We start from the raw sequence: 16,476 nt of genomic DNA on the forward strand, positions 1-16,476 counted from the left end.
TGAACCTTGAGCCTTTTTTTTTTACCCCCAGAATTGTGTCTCTGGTATTGTTGGTATAAAAACAGGATTGCATTCTTTAAAAAAGAAAAAGAAAAAAGCCTGGTATGTCAATTTATCACAATGGTTATTTCAGGCATTATTATGCTTGCTTACAAACTTAACTACCCTTTCCCCTAACATGACCCATACATACATAGCTGCAGAAAGACAGATTAAAGAACCTGGACACAGTATTGCACAGTATTTGTGGAACTCTTGCCATTCCTATATATTGTCACCTGTTTTATTTCCAGCGTTTGTGCTGCCATCCTTTTAGGGAATACACAGTGAACAATTACTGTGCAGCTAGCAAGATTCTGGAATCTTTTTATCATCTTTTATTTTATAGATTTTTTTAAAGCTTTCCTAAAGAGAATTTTCCATTTTAAAATGTATTTTGCGTCTATTCTTGAGACAGAAACCAGTAAATGAGCTGACCTTGCCATCAGATCAAATAGCCTTGCAAAATGACTCTATTACTGTCATTTAACCATTTGTAGCTGAACATCAGAGCCCTGCAAATTAAACAGGCATTACTGTTTGAACCATTATTTTATCACTATTGTATGAAAAGCTTAATTCCTTTTGGGGTGGTGGTGGTGGGGGAGAGGAGGGCCGTAATGGGTAGCAGACCAAGAGAGAGATTGTATGACCTTTTCAGAACGGGTGTCCTGAACCCCTGCTCCCCCTTGTCACAGTTTAAAAACCAGAGAAGCTAGTTTAGTGAAGAAGTTGTTAGCATTCCATTTTTATTATGACATTTCACAGTCATCCGATTTAATGTCCCTTGACCGGATTGTCCACCGTGAGACGATGGGCTTGAAATGTTATTTAGAGCATTGATAAAAGGTGAGCAGTTCTAAGATGACAGCGAGTCATAAGGCTGGTGGTGTGACATTAATTTTCTCCATAACAAAGATGGAATAAGACGTCATGGTGACAAGCTGTCAATCAGTACTGGCCCCTCAGTGTATCTCAATGCCATAGGATGGGGTATTGGTTCTCCCATAATAGAGCTGAACTGAGATGCTCTCCCTGACAGCTGCTGCAGCCATACAGAAAATATATTATACAGCCTTTCATTAAAAAAATAAAGAGGACTCATCTCCAGAGCATTTCAATCTTTTCCCATCTATTGAGGGCTGAAAGGATTCACAGCAAATCATAAGATTTCACTGCTATGGAAATTTCAGGCCTTCGATACCATCCAGGTTTTGAAGCCTTCAATAATAATCATAAATAAGAAGGCTGACAATCAGCTGATAAATCATTACTTTAAGTTGCATGTTTAAAGTAATCTATTAAAGTAATTTGCTTTTCACAAAATCCTACAATAATATTCTATAGTATGTCACTGGCCCAGATTGTCAGAATGTGCAGTAAATTGCTCCAAATCAGCTGACGTGCTGAATCTAAGTTCAAACTATAATTACCCCATAGAGCCCTGACAAATAGTACCAAGTGAAATACTGCAATCTCTCTCCCTCTCCCCCTCCCCAAAGTGTGTGTAATGTGAGTGCAGGTGGAACAAAATTGAATTTGTGCTTTTGCTTTTATCTTGTGGGAAATGTGAGATAAATATACTTTCAAAACCTACAGAACAAACATGTAATTTCCACATGCCTGCCACCCTTGTTCTACATATGTGAGAACTGGAAAATATCTGAATTTAGATACAAACTTGACAAAAAAAAAGGGCCGCCAACCCTTCTTGAGAATTGTAACAAATGACACGCTACCAGCAAAGCATCTGTATACTGATGCTATCTGTAACATAACTTTCAGAATCAGGCAGTTTGGAATCCTATAAACAGTGTTTGCTTAGTTTTGGTCCTAGGATTAAACACAATTCTGATGATAGACAAATGTTTTTTAAAATTTGTAATAAAATGGGCATGTGTTTCCATAGAAAGCAATAGATATAAATGCATTTATATGTGAAAATTGATGTGCCATATAACTGCAGCGCTTCGGCTCAGTATGCCAAGGTCAGACCTTCTCTGTACGCAATAAGCGTCTTAGGGGATTTATATTGTGGGCTTTGTGTCTGACTCTTATTGGTAAAAATGTTTGTCTAACACTTTAATAGTTGATATTTCAAGCAGAAAATATTCCTTTTTTTCTTGAGCAATATAACACTAATGATTATCCATTAAGCAGCAACATAGTAGAAAGGAAAAGTAATGTCTACTTATGTTAAATCCAACTTTGCTTTAAATTGGCACATTGAAACGTATAGAAATCCTGTTTTTTCTTGATATATCCTGCTTGGGTTTTATATGTACATAATATACATAGATGCACACAAGTCTTGTTTTGGGGGAAAAAAATGAAAGTTTGTTATAAAACATGAAGTTGCTTTTGGAAGAATGATCAGCTATTATATAGTTTTCTTTATCTAATATATAGTTTTATACAAAAACTGTATGAGAAATTAATGTGCGCCAACTATATGATACTTTTAAAAAAAAGTTGCTCGTTTTTTCCCTCCCTATGTCTATTTATAGGTTAAATACAAGTTGTTGAATGCATTAGTGATATTTTTGCCAATAGATATGGAATCTGTTGTGAAGGGATCTGCTTTCTCTAGCTGCTTAAAGGTAGCTCTAGTCTTGTTTAAGGTATCCCCTAAAACCAGCAGGCATTTGCCATTTAAACACGGGCTTCTGAACTGCATCTCTAGAACTGGATATACCTCTGTCTCAGGGTATACAAAAATATCTTTTGATGCGTTTGGACTTGGGGCATTCCCTTTCAGCATCATTTTGGTGCACTATTTATTACAATTAAATATTGATATATTCAGAATAAATAATGCACTAACATGAAGCTGAAAGATGAGTGCTATGGTTTAGATCTTTTAAAATCAAATACTGGGAATGGAAATAGATATTTCCTACACTGAGTGGAAACTATACAGTACTGAAAACACATAGTTGACTTCCAAGAATAAGATTTAAGAATAATCAAACAACCATTATAAAATGTGATAGAAGAGGGAATCGCATTTGCCTGTTTTCCTTCCCTTTGCAAGCTCTTCCTAACTTCATAGTTTTTTTGTGTGTGTTCTAGAGTCTAGTGCGGATGTTTCATAACATGAAGGATGTGGGATTTCTCCAGGTGAAGGTTATCAGAGCAGAAGGTTTGATGGCAGCTGACGTTACAGGCAAGAACTACTTCAATTTTTGTGGTGATAGTTATCCTATTGAAACATTTCTGGTTTATAGCCTTTTACGAAACTAGCACTCCCAACAGGGTAGAAAACTTAAGTTTGCTAGGATCTTTGCAAATGAACTCTGTCTTCTCATATTTGCGTTTGTGTGCAAATTTGTTTCTGCAAATTAACACTTTCCCAAAACGTATGTGAATTGAAACAGTCATCATTTGAAATTTGTGTTCTGCTTACCTTCCAGCTTGGTTGTTTGACAAATAACATCCATACGTCACCTGATATGCACAACAGAAATAGACAGAAAAATCATATTTCAAGATGCAACATTTTTTCTTCTCATATTTTGTTTTGTGTTCCATAAAGCATTGAATTCCAAATTATCACATTTGCTATGAGGCAGAAAGCATCGGAAGGACCTTTCGTGTGCTTCCAAGTTCAGATTTGAACAATACCTGCAAGAAATGTGTTAGTTTATGTTATTAGATTGGTTTCAGTGCTTTATGTTTACATCTGCAAGTGTTGAGTCTTACACAGTTTTAATGCTTCATCTTATATTGAGTAGATTGGTAATGCTTCTATGCAAACAAGTATTGCATAGGCAAGGGTGCTGTTTTGGTTCTGTTTCCACAGTCTTTCTATACAAGTATTTCACAGACAAACATAACAGGAGTATGCGCAGAGGTGTACATAAATAAATGTTGACGCATGATAGTAAATAATATAGTTGTATGTATGAATTAGGCTGCAGTTCTTTGACATGGGAGTAAGTCTGGGTCAGTTCCTGGTTGGGAATTTCATGTATGCTGCCTTGAGTTCCATAATGGAAGAAAGAAAGATATATAATGTAATAAATATATTGGAGGACCTTGCTTCCCAGTAAACATGCTTTTTACCAATATATAACAACAACAACAACAACAACAACAACTTCAAGTTTTCCCAGTATTAAGAGCCAAAATATTAACCTACAAATTGCATAATTTTGCAATTGGGATAGACTATCATATTAAATGCCTGAAAATAAAAAGTAAAGGCAAAGGTAAAATTTGATTAGATTTTGTTGAATTTTAAAACATTCTCTCAGTAAGCAAAGAGGAGGATTTTAGAAGTTATTTTATTAAGCTTTTTTAAAGCAGGGGGGGGCATTTCAAAATGTACACTTTTGTCACAGTTATATTTCTAAATGAGTGAATAAAAAACACAAATTATAACTGAAATGGGCCAGTTTTCTCCTTTCCACAAAGCACACACCCTTAGTTAGCTGAATATTACTAGAGTTGCTTCAGTTTACTGTTACTAAAATGTTGCTTTCAGTAGAAGAGTATTGGGTAGTGTGCTTAAATGTAATAGGCATATTTAAAAGATTCAGTGACTAGTTACTCAACATTAAACTACAACAATAAATTGAATTTTCAATCAAGTAATACAGACCTTCACAGTCTCCGTATGTGGATAAAGCTTTTAAGGGATTATACGGGGTCATTATTTCTCTAATGAGAATGAAATGGCTCAAACTATGACTTATCATGAACAAGCAAACTTGCAAGCACCTGGTGCAAAGATCATGGATCCAGCAATACTACCCTGGTTCTGCTTTAGCTGTGCTACCCACCATCAAGCTATGGTTTGTCCAGATAAACCAGGCATCCCCAAACTTCGGCCCTCCAGATGTTTTGGACTACAAATCCCATCTTTCCTGACCACTGATCCTGTTAGCTAGGGATCATGGGAATTGTAGGCCAAAACATCTGGAGGGCCACAGTTTGGGGATGCCTGAGATAAACCACGAGTTGTAACCAAGGTTTGTTCTTGGGTTACTCTTCATGGTTCAGAGGAAGCAAACCATAGGAACGTTGTGAACTCTCCAGTTACTAACAGAAAACCTTTAGCAGTGCAGTACCACAGTGTTTTGGAGTTGTGTTACATTGAACGTGGTGATTAAGGAAGATACAAGCTAACACATATAAAAATGGGGGGGGGGCAGCAAAATTTCATAGAAGAGCTTACATGAATGAAATCACTTTCCTGAATTAGGAGGAGTTGCTGTTTGCACACAGACTTCTCACCAGCCAAAGCTATGAAGAACCTGGACTGCATTGATTCATATGTAATGTGAAACTATGTTTTAATGCCAGGAGGGGGAAGCTGCTCAGGCAGTTGAGCAGAGGAGTTGAAGAGTGTGCATTCTCAGTTCTCAGTGAGTTTCCATTTGCAAATACTATCACAAGCCTTAGATTTTTACCGTATCTTACAAAAACCATGCCCATTCATGCACATTTTTAGCAGATGGAAATACCTTGCTCTTGGTTATAGTATTCTTTTGAATGCTGCTGCTGCTGCTATTATTATTATTAATAATATCCCACCCATCTGGCTGGGTTTCTCCAGCCATTCTTAGCGGCTTGCAGCACATATAAAAACATAGTAAAACATCAAACATTTAAACCATCCCAATACAGGGCTGCCTTCACATGTCTTCTAAAATTTGTGAAGTTTTTTTCTCCTTGACATCTGATTGGAGGGCGTTCCACAGGGAGGGCACCACTACCGAGAAGGCCCTCTGCCTGGTTCCCTGTAACTTCACTTCTCACAGTGAGGGAGCCGCCAGAAGACCCTCAGAGGACCTCAGCGTCCAGGCTGAGCAATGGGGGTGGAGGCGTTCCATCAGAAATTTTGTGACTATTTAAATATAATTTTGTAACCATTTAAATATAAATGGTCACAAAATGGCTCACAAAGTTGTTTTCAAAGTTGAAAGATGGGCCAGTATGTATTGTGTGAAAGACAATACAATACACTGTGGATATTTCTGTCTGTGTTTGACTGAAACTTGAGAAACAGAATATATTATTTCAGTGATTTGATCATTCAGTTGCTGTACTTAAACAATGGTATGTAGAATTAGGTGTTACAAGGGAGTATTTCATCACTAGCACCAAGCTCCATCTTCAGTGTAGGCATAGCAGCAGAACATTGGAATTTTGATTTAGCTTTCCAACCTCTTATAGTTCCACTGCTAAAGCATGATTCCGTGCTTCTGTTCTGTGGAAGTTGGCTAGTTTTAAGGCATTTTAGTGGATGTTTTAATTGTAATGGCATAGACCTCTCATGGTTCCACTACAGATCCAGAGACTCGTTGGACTGGGATGTTGAAAACAAGAGAATTCTAGTCCCCCAAAGTCATGAAACTATTCAGTGAAAGGACCCTATACAGTATTTATCTTACCTTCAAATCTCATGGTCCTTAAACAGGTTGTGGTATTTGAGGAAGTATTTTAACCTTTTCTCATCTTGTGAGATGAAGAATTAGAAAATTGTTAAACGCATCACTTCCCCCACCTTGGTAGCTAGTACAATCATGTCAATAACTATTAAATACACACCGCCAACATTTGTAATCCTTTTTTTGGGACACCTACCAAGTTGTTGGCAGCAGAGAGATAAGGAAAACAATACAAAATGGATGAACATTAATCATTGGGTAATATGGCAAGAGGGTGAAAAATGGTTATACTGTAGTTTATTCAGATAAATTTACATTGATAATCCTAAAGCAGGGTGTTATTGAATGAGAGAATATGGAACTCGACTTTCTATGAAGCTGGCACAAACCAACTTAGACCAATTGCATTCTGATGTGAAATAATTCTCTAGCCCTCCAGTGGGGGTCTGTTTGTTTAATAAGATGTAGATTTTTTTTCATCAGGTGTTTTCATGATTATTATTATTATTATTATTATTTTAAAAAACCTAATACTGCTGACAGAAAATTGAGAAATAACAGTAGAAATTATGCTGAATCTTGTATCCACCGCTAAGCGAATCTTATTTTTCTTAAGAAATAAGGATAACCCGGTCTCATTAGTGAAGTTATATCTAAGCTGCATTTGACAGGCTGCCTGGAAAACAGTTTATTATTATTTTTTGCTATCTGTGGGTTTTAATTAAGATGTGTTCAATTATAGTCTCCTCACACACTCACTCCCCCTGCTTGCTGTGTCACAGACTGGTGATCAGGGTGCTTTCAAATAGTCCGGCCCATGACTTTGACCTTCTGCGCGGTCCAGCGTTCCCTGGGGAACCGTTCAGCTCATGAGGTCTGATTTCACACTTCCAGGATGCCTCGGCTCTCTTAACAATGACAGGGAGACAAAGCCCTTTAGAACGGGCCGCACGGGGACTTGTTTAAATTGGAAACTAGAGAGGAGTCAAGGAACAAGGTTATGGACTATAGAATACTGTTTTTAATAAAGAGCTCACAGCTCTGGTTCAGCTCAAAGAAGGTTACCTCTGTACAATTAATTGAGCCATTTATCTTGGCTTCTAATTTTTCAGAGAACGGTATGATAAATATTAGCTAAAAGGCAAACGAGATATGATGTCACGCATTTCAACATTGATGTAGGCTTTTTAAAAAACAATCAAAGGTATATTTGCTTGGATTTCCCCCCATTTTCTTAATTGCACAAGGTTTGGGATTTTCTTGGATAAAAGATGGAATTTGTTTGACGGCTTACTGTTCTTGGATTTATTATCCTTGATGTTTCAATGCTTCGTGTTAGAGGCCAAAGGGAATGTAGCATGAAAGATGCAGTCATCCTGAATGCATGTAAAATTCTCAGAAAACTCAATGCTCTTACTGCATAGTATCATACTTTTGACTTTCATTTATGCTATTGTTGATGAATCCTGCATAACAGTAGTAATTAATTTCAGTTACAAGGGTAGTGTGCTGTTCTAGCTGGGTGGGAGAGCCAACAGGCATCAGGCAAAACACCAGAAGTGGCAGGTGAGAAGGTTTTGGATGCAGATCTGGCAGTTAGCAGTGAACAAGTTTGCGGCTACCAAGGTTGTGAGCTAATTCTGCAGAAATGCAGTAGCTCCTTGCCTGGTGCACACATTGCTCAAACAAAAGCCATAGTTTATTTGAGTCTGGTGTAGACCTGATGACTCCTGAAATCCTGCAGCTTGTCTAAGAATGAGGAAATTTAAAAGGCAACTTGTTCAGTCACTATTGAACGATTTCATACTGCATTGCACATCATCTCAACTGGAAGGGGTCTACATTGTGTATTATTATTGTGTTTGAGTGTGGGGTTCTGAAGGGAATTATGAGTTTTCACTAGAAAAATCTTAACAGTCCTCTTTCTGGAGAGGACTCTGGCAATACATGGACTTTGATCTTCCAGGAGTTTTCTTGACTGTGTTTCAGACAGATATGATTATTTAACTGGTAAGCAATACTTCAGTAAAAGTTTTCAGTTGGTTTACATTTAAAAGATACAAAATAATAAACAATAAAAGAACAAAACTAAAAAACAACTACATAAAATATCTCATAGGTTAGAAGTTTTGGGGAATGAATAGGTTTTTTTAACTAATGCCAAAATGAAATTGACATAGATACCAGGCAAGCCTTCCTGGATGGATAATTCCATCAGCAGGGGGCAATGACTGAGAAGGCCCTGTCTTCAGAAAGTGGATTCCAAAAATTATTGAAGAGGCCTCTACAGCAGGCTCCTCTGGCTTTTAATGTCTGTCAGAAAGCAGGGTCCCAGCGCCTGGGCATTATGTTACTAAGAACAGTTCACTTTCCTAGTTTTTACTTTATGCTGCCCTTTGCTTTGCCTTCTTTTTCAGTATGAAGAACAATTGGGATGTTAAGATGGCTGAGATATGATCAGGTTGTTGAAAGCAATCAACACTTTGTGGTTAATATTTAAAAATGTAAAGCTACCGTAGCAAGATGTAAACTTGTTCTAAACACTTATATTGACTACATATGTTGAATGGAAAACTCCTAGCCTGTTTGTGTTAGGAACTGCCCAATTGTATTATTAGAAGCTCCCATATCTGTAAATGCTTTCTTTAATATCTGAAATGGAGCAGCAGTTGTTTTTTTTTTCTTCATATATTCACACAAGTAGGGCAACCCATCCCTTAGGGTGTCTTCCATACCTGTCTCCTACCCTCTTGGATTTTTGAAGAATGCAGAAAAGTAGGTCAGCTAGATATTACCAAGGCACAGAACCTGTGATTCACTTAGAAATACCTATACTCATGCCTCATCCCCCTGAAATCAATGAAATCAGTTGGCCGATCTCCTGTTACTTGAACTCTTCTTTTGTCCAGTGCTTTGCTTCCTCAGGGTGGATTTCTTTTCCTTCGCCCTGAGCTATCATTTGTTGCTTTCAGCTGTATATCTGAATTCCGCCATCTTCAAAAGGAGTTGCATATGAAAAAGTGGAAAGGCCTGCCTATGTATATAAATATAAGTGGATAGCATTATAAGTGTAGAATGAGATTTATTTTTTAAGGTGGTGTGGCAATAGTAAACTTTTTTTTTAAAAAAAAAAAGTGGGGTCTTATTGGCAAGGAAAACTTTGGTGTACTAGAGTGGCAATTATGTGGCACAATTCTTTTATGTTTTAAAGTTACAATTAAACACAAAAGGATAACCTGTTGCCTCAGTCGCTTCAGTGCAACCTATTTAGTGACCCCTGTGATCAAGATAACGAGGTGAAGAGCTTCTTGTCCACTTTCGTTTCTTTAGCAGTGTCTCAGATATTCCACAATCCAGTCAATGCCACAGAAATACGTTCCTAATGCTTACATTTCCCTCATGCATCTTGTTTGTCTTGGATGCTTGGTCCAAACGCCTTTCGTTCTCTTTCTGCCACTTATGGCAAGTCTCCACATCAACAGTTAACTTTTATCTTCTTGCAGCACTCATGTTTGTGGACCTCAGTACTCTAGTTCTTTGCTTCTAAAAGCTCCAGGTAGCTGCATTCTCCCATTGCCTGTGGTGGTTATCATGCTGGGTTGGGTAACAGTGCCACTTTGTGGTTGAAGCCAGGAACAGAACTTGAGGCAAGCAGGCAGCTCCCATAATTCAGTTAGCTTCCTGCTTTTGTTTTTATTGAAGCTTTTTCATAAAACTATACAGTGAAAAACTAAATAAAAAAATAAAAGAGAAAAGAAAATGCAAGGGTAAATCTTAACCCTTGTCTCACACAGAAAGGGGGAGGGTCCTCCCAGCCCTCACCTGGGAACTGCCCTTTCTTCTCCCAGCCTCCCGCTCTGGGTATCTTCCCTTCCTGCCTCTCACACAGGAAGAGGCCACTCGTTGGCCAATTTGAAATGCAGCTGCTGGCGAGAACTCAAGCCAACTACCCAGGTGGCTTGGGGGAATTCCCCCAATGGCTGCCTGGCCATGTGCGTTCCATTCCAGCTGCCCAGAGATAGATACTGAGCACCCACTGCCAGATCCAAAGGTATATCCTTCCTCTGTCCTCCTTTTGTCTGTTGGAGTCCCTCAGGGCTTGTGTTTGACCCTCTTCTAAATTATGCTTCTTCCTTGTGTTTGACCCTCTTCTAAATTATGCTTCTTCCTTTCAGGGAAAATTGGATAATGCTCTGGTCCTTTCTCACTTGCCCTATTTCACTTGCTACCTTATGCAGATTATATTACTTCAATGCATTATATGTGGGGCTACCTTTGCAGGCAAATTCAGACTAGACAGACACCTAGTCTTCTAGAGCTGCTGCCAGTTACTAGGTAGACCAATGGCCTTGACTTGGTATAAGACAGCATCCTAAATAAGGAAACTACAGTTTGGAATGCACTCAGATGCAATGTTTTTGTTGGCATCCATCTGTCTCAAGAGACAATGGAGCGCCCCTCCAGAGGTTAAGTCAAACCACTGGAGAATCACAACCCCTGCTGTGGCCGAAGAGACCAGAAACTTGTAACTGCTGCCTCCAATGTTCTTTCTGCTGTGTTACCAGCACCGAAGTGACTTCTCCAGGACACAAGCCTGTGTAGTACATAGGAAGGTCCTGGGCTACCTAGATGACAAGACCCCACTATTGGCCTCGCTGATGTGCTGCACAGAAAAGCAAAGCAATACATTTGGCATCAGCTTTGTCACCAGCTTGGCTGCAGGAGTTGCCGGAATGACATCTCGTCCATTCCTATGCCCTTTTCAAGGTGCTAGTATTGATCTTTTAAAGCTCTTCATGACGTGATACCAGGGTACATGAAGGATCACTTCTTTCCGTATGTCGCACACTAAGCACTTCATCAGAGTCTCTTTTCTGGATTGAAGTTCAACATGTGGTCACCAAGGAAAGATCCTGTTCATTAGCCTCACATAGAAGGTACATACATGTTGCAGTCACAACAAAGAAGTAAAGTTTCCAAATATGGTAAAAGATCGTACCTTAGGACAATTTGACGTTGAACCGACCAAAATGGTGGCCAATCTGGACTTACTGTTAAATGGCATTCAGGAATAATAAACATGTTGTTGTTGTTTAGTTGTTTAGTCATTATCTGACTCTTCGTGACCCCATGAACCAGCACATACCAGGCACTCCTGTCTTCCCCTGCTGAAATATAGGCAGTGGTAAACATAGTGCTATCTAATTCAGCAAATATAAGTGGACAAATGCCTATAAAGTCCAACACAGTCACATTTGATTTGAAAAGAGGGAACTCCCCCCCCCCAAATGAGAGGATGCTTTGAAAGTACATTTAAATGCAGATAGAGAGCTTGAAGGAGCTCCCCATGAAGGGAGTTCCATAGCTGCAAAGCAACCACCAAAAAGGCCATGTCTGATCTTTGTTAATTGTCGGTCAGACCTGAGAATTCACAAAGCTTTGTTTTGAACAGCACTGGAGCAGTGTGTATCATTATAGATAATTAGGTGAACATCAACTTTTTGAACAGATTTGAACAATTTTTCTGAAGATCAAATCCTAGAGTGTCAAGATTGAGGGTTTTGAGGTCTTTTGCTATACATATGTCTTAGGTTTTAGCTAATGTTTGTGGGATCATTTGTATAATGACCAGATCTTTATATCCATTCCCCCCCGAAAATATACTTATTATTATTATTTATAAAATATATATACCACCCTTCACCCAGGGTGGTTCAGAATATAAAAAGACAATATAAAAAAACCAAAAATACATAATAAAAATAGGAGAAAAGCAAACCAGTCATCCCACCCACCCACATAATGAGAGACGTGGAAGTGATTTTGTGCAAGTCAACGTGGAAGTGATTTTGTGCAAGTCTAGTACTGTTTTAAGGTTTGTAATAAATACTCATAATCATTTTCACATGGTGGAAGACCTTAGATATTAATCCCCTGCATTATTGATATGCCTATTGTGCACCCCTGATTTGATCATGTCTATATTTTGCATGTTAAAATTACTACCCTATAATATTAATTCTCTTGTCTATGCACTGTTAGGAAGCTGAATTGATGTGATTATATATTTGGAACGCATGAATTTGTGTGTTGCCAGATTAAATCAACACAGTGATGAGCATTTTCGTAACGGTAATGCTATTATTATATGTTAAAATTATTTGTGACCTTAACATTAGCTGCTGAGAGTTAATTATAAAACAGATTTTAGTTGTAGTAAAAAGATGAACTTTGGACGTAAGACTTATTACTACAAGTATATAGGCACACATACCCCTATGTGCAACTGCATTTTTGCAGACTGCTGTGAAATAAATAAATTGGCTTTCCCTAGCTTGGGACTACTGCTTGAGCGAGGGAAGACAGCCGCCTTCTCCTCACCTCTGTGCCCCCATCCTGGCACCAGTTCTTCTGGACACCTTTCTTGGCCCTCACCCTCCATGGCCAGCTGTTGCTACTCTGGGCACTAGCTCCCCTCAGGCAAGGCGTGGGACAGGTCAGTCAGCAGCCCTGAGTGATTTCCAGGCTGAGTCTCTCTCTCTCTCTCTCTCTCTCTCTCTCTCTCTCTCTCTCTCTCTCTCTCTCTCTCTCTCTCCATGCACCCTCCACACTCTACCTGATTTCATTTATGTGAGTGGGGCCCTGGAATGTAATACCCATGGGGAGGGGCGCCTGTACTGGCCTTTGTTTTTGTTCAAGACCAGCACTGGAAACCCTGACAGAGGTTTGAAGGTTGTGGAAAAGGGAGAGGGCCTTTTTGGTTTTGGCCCCCTGGTTATGGAATACTTTCCTCAGCAAGGCCTGCTTGGTACTATCATGACTATATTTTTGATACCAGGTTAAAATCTTTCTTTACTCCCAGGCGCATGTTGGTGTGTGATACAGTGATTATACTGTTGTTTGACTGGTCATCATAAATTGCTTGATGTGGTTGATGCTCTTAATCATGGGTAGGCAAACTAAGGCCCGGGGGCCAGATCCAGCCCATTCGCTTTCTAAATCCAGCCCACGGACTGTCCAGGATTCGGTGTGTTTTTACATGAGTAGAATGTGTGCTTTTATTTAAAATGTATCTCTGGCTTCAGGCCAGAGGTGCAGTCCCGGTGATGCGGGGCGCCAGGGTGCTGGGCCGGCAGGGGGGGGCGCTGCACGGCGAAGCCGCGCTGCACACTGCGAGGGCAGGGGCGCCGGCGCAATCTCTGCGCCTCAGCACCAGGGCGGCCGACCTGCTTGAGACGGCCCTGTCTGGGTTATTTGTGGGGCATAGGAATTCATTCATTTCCCCCCCCCCAATAGTCCATCCCCCACAAGGTCTGAGGGACAGTGAACTGGCCCCCTGCTGAAAAAGTTAGCTGACTTAATACTGGTTTTATCTGGTGATGTCTTTAGGTATTTATGATTATGTGTATTTTATTGTTTGTTTAAATTGTAATGGCTATACTTTAAATTTCATTTGTTTCACTAGAGGTGGTTGATGAATTCATTCTTTTAAGTTTGGGATAAATTATATATATTTTGCAAAATAAAAGCATCAACTGCAATTGTAATGTTGCATATTTAAAACAATTATTATTTGCCATTAAAATTCATAATGTGCACACTAACCTGTGATGGAGTTTGAATCAATATTGCCGTTTGGAAGATGTGATTCCTGGACAGCTTTGCTAAATATTGATTTAATTGTCATTTGTTTAAGGTATGAAACAAATTGCATGCCTTACTGATATTGTTAATCTGGCCCCTTTGAACTGCTGAATCTATGGGTTCATGTAATACATGGCATTACATTACAAAAATATTGAAATTATTGTGGAATACAATTGTCTCGTGTACTGGATTTGCTGGATTGCAGCAAGATCCATCAGGGGTTTTTTCCCCAACCATTTTACCATCAATATTAGATCAGGGGCATAGCCTTACCACTTCTTCCCTCTCTCTCCCTTTCAATTTATGCCAACATGTTTAACGTGGTAAAATTGAGCTTGTGACTATTGGCTCTTTGGCAATGTATTTTGAATGGGAAGAGTTTCCTTGATGGAAATTCACTGTGTTGTCCGAAATATGAATGTACATGGAAATTGGCATTAATACATTGTTATATTATGTTGGATAATTATAACACTTAACTTGGCAACATAGAGTTCAATGAGATTTACTCTCTAGTAAGTATTAATTTAAATGTTTGTAGAATTGGAGCCTAAATTAAATTAACGGCAACGTGAATGGTGAAATTAGTTGTTTTCAAAGGGCATTAAAAATGGTACTTACTAATGTTTTATTTCCCCCCCAGCACAACCATATTTCATTACTCCAAAATTAAACCCAAACCTTGCTCTCTGCATTGTACAATACATAGATTTGATATCAAGACTAGGCCCCGTTTCCTTAGTTTTCTAGCTGTCCAAATAATTTTTGATCTGTTGATCAGCATTTGACACTGTTAAACTTATGTATGTCTTGTTCCACTGCAGAATTAGTGAGTAAACATGCAGTAAACATTGCTTTCATAGTTACAGTGTGAATTCAAGTTACCGTACATAGAATGTGAAGATAATTTTAAGTTGCAAAATATTCATAATATTCTTAAATGGTCTTTTCCCAGGTAAAAGTGATCCATTTTGTGTAGTTGAGTTGAACAATGATAGACTGCTGACCCATACGGTGTACAAGAATCTTAATCCTGAATGGAACAAGATCTTCACATTGTAAGTCTTAATGTGTCACTTTTGAATTTTACTTGTATACCTGGCTAATCATTTCAAAGCTATCAGGATAAAGCTAAATTGCTTTGATTTCTAAATTGCTTTGATTTCTTTCATTGGAATGAACAGAAGTAGATAATTTCTCTCTTTGATTTTGCCTTCTGAGTGATGATATTCCAAATGTCAATATACTTTGAAGGTACTATAGTATACTGCTGTGCAGTACTAGGCTGAAACTTTTTAATGTTCGTTCCAATAATTTTTAGAATTTATTGGGCAGTTTTACCCATATTCCTGACTACCCATACTGCTGCTGCTGAGTTGATGCTGAGGAAGATGTCCAATATAACCCCATGCACGTTATTTCAGCTTTAAATGTGAGTAAGCAAACTCACTAATATTGGACTCAGAATAATGCTGATTTTCTTTCAAAATGATCCTCTCTTGCATTTAGAAGTGTAGGGCAGAGTCTGAGAATCCTGAACATTTGTTGACCCTCATATAGTATCTTGAATGCTAGACCTGTTGGCTCCTTCATTATATTGATATTATTCCTCTGAATTAATTTTAGAGGGGAGGGGAGGAGAGGAACTATAGATGTAAAACGTTAGAGTGGATAAAGTGGCAGTCAAGTATGGAAATATTATTGGAACTTTTATATATTGTTTGCCTTGGTGCATTTATCCTGGAGGTGTGAATTTGGTTTATTAACTTTGAAAGGTGAGCAGGATGAAATTCTCATTGTCTCTATTAAACCAGTGGTTTGTTGTTGGGGGGGGGGGGGATGAAGGCCTGTCGTGATTATAGGCGAAAGCCATTGCTCAGTAGTACAGCATGTGAAACCCTGCCTGGTGACAGAGGGTTGGGCTACACAGTCTGCTGAACAGCAGATTGTTGGCACACAACCCTTAAGCTCTGTTACTATGATTATTCATTCACCTAATGAATGAGAGCTGGATATAGGAAAGAATATTAAGAGGCTTATTCTTCTGAAAGATCTTATTTCCCCCCTCTTATTAATTATGCTCATTCCTTTGCTTTTTGTAATGTTCTGCTCCCCGAAGTCTGTTGGATTGAAGATGATATTTTAGAGTAAAAGCCCTAATCAAAGGAGTTTCCTCTACCATCAGGGCACTGTGCTAGATGAGTTGCTTTACAACTTTAGAATTCTGTGAAACTTCTATTTATGAAACACTCTTTGTGACGGAAAACTACTTCAGTACTTAATAGTTTCTCAGTGGCAATATTTTGCAACTTTTAAAAATTAAAGAATCTTTTTCTATGGCTGCTCCAATTGCAGTACAACACAAAGAGAAAGTAAATCTGTTTCAGGTTTGTTT

At 38.7% G+C, this 16,476-nt stretch overlaps 1 protein-coding gene across 5 annotated transcripts in view; it reads left to right on the forward strand.

Moving 5' to 3' along the window:
* MCTP1 (multiple C2 and transmembrane domain containing 1) overlaps positions 1-16,476 on the forward strand; it is a 229,501-nt gene that overhangs the window by 74,897 nt on the left and 138,128 nt on the right. For all 5 annotated transcript variants that reach the window (XM_088652794.1, XM_088652793.1, XM_088652792.1 and 2 more), the window contains 2 exons: positions 3,112-3,205; positions 15,037-15,139. In XM_088652794.1, coding sequence (XP_088508920.1) covers positions 3,112-3,205; positions 15,037-15,139 — 197 coding nt within the window. The remainder of the gene's footprint in view (positions 1-3,111; positions 3,206-15,036; positions 15,140-16,476) is intronic.

This window comes from Zootoca vivipara, chromosome 10 (genome assembly GCF_965207765.1).
Source record: "Zootoca vivipara chromosome 10, rZooViv2.hap1.1, whole genome shotgun sequence".
Taxonomy (NCBI): domain Eukaryota; kingdom Metazoa; phylum Chordata; class Lepidosauria; order Squamata; family Lacertidae; genus Zootoca; species Zootoca vivipara.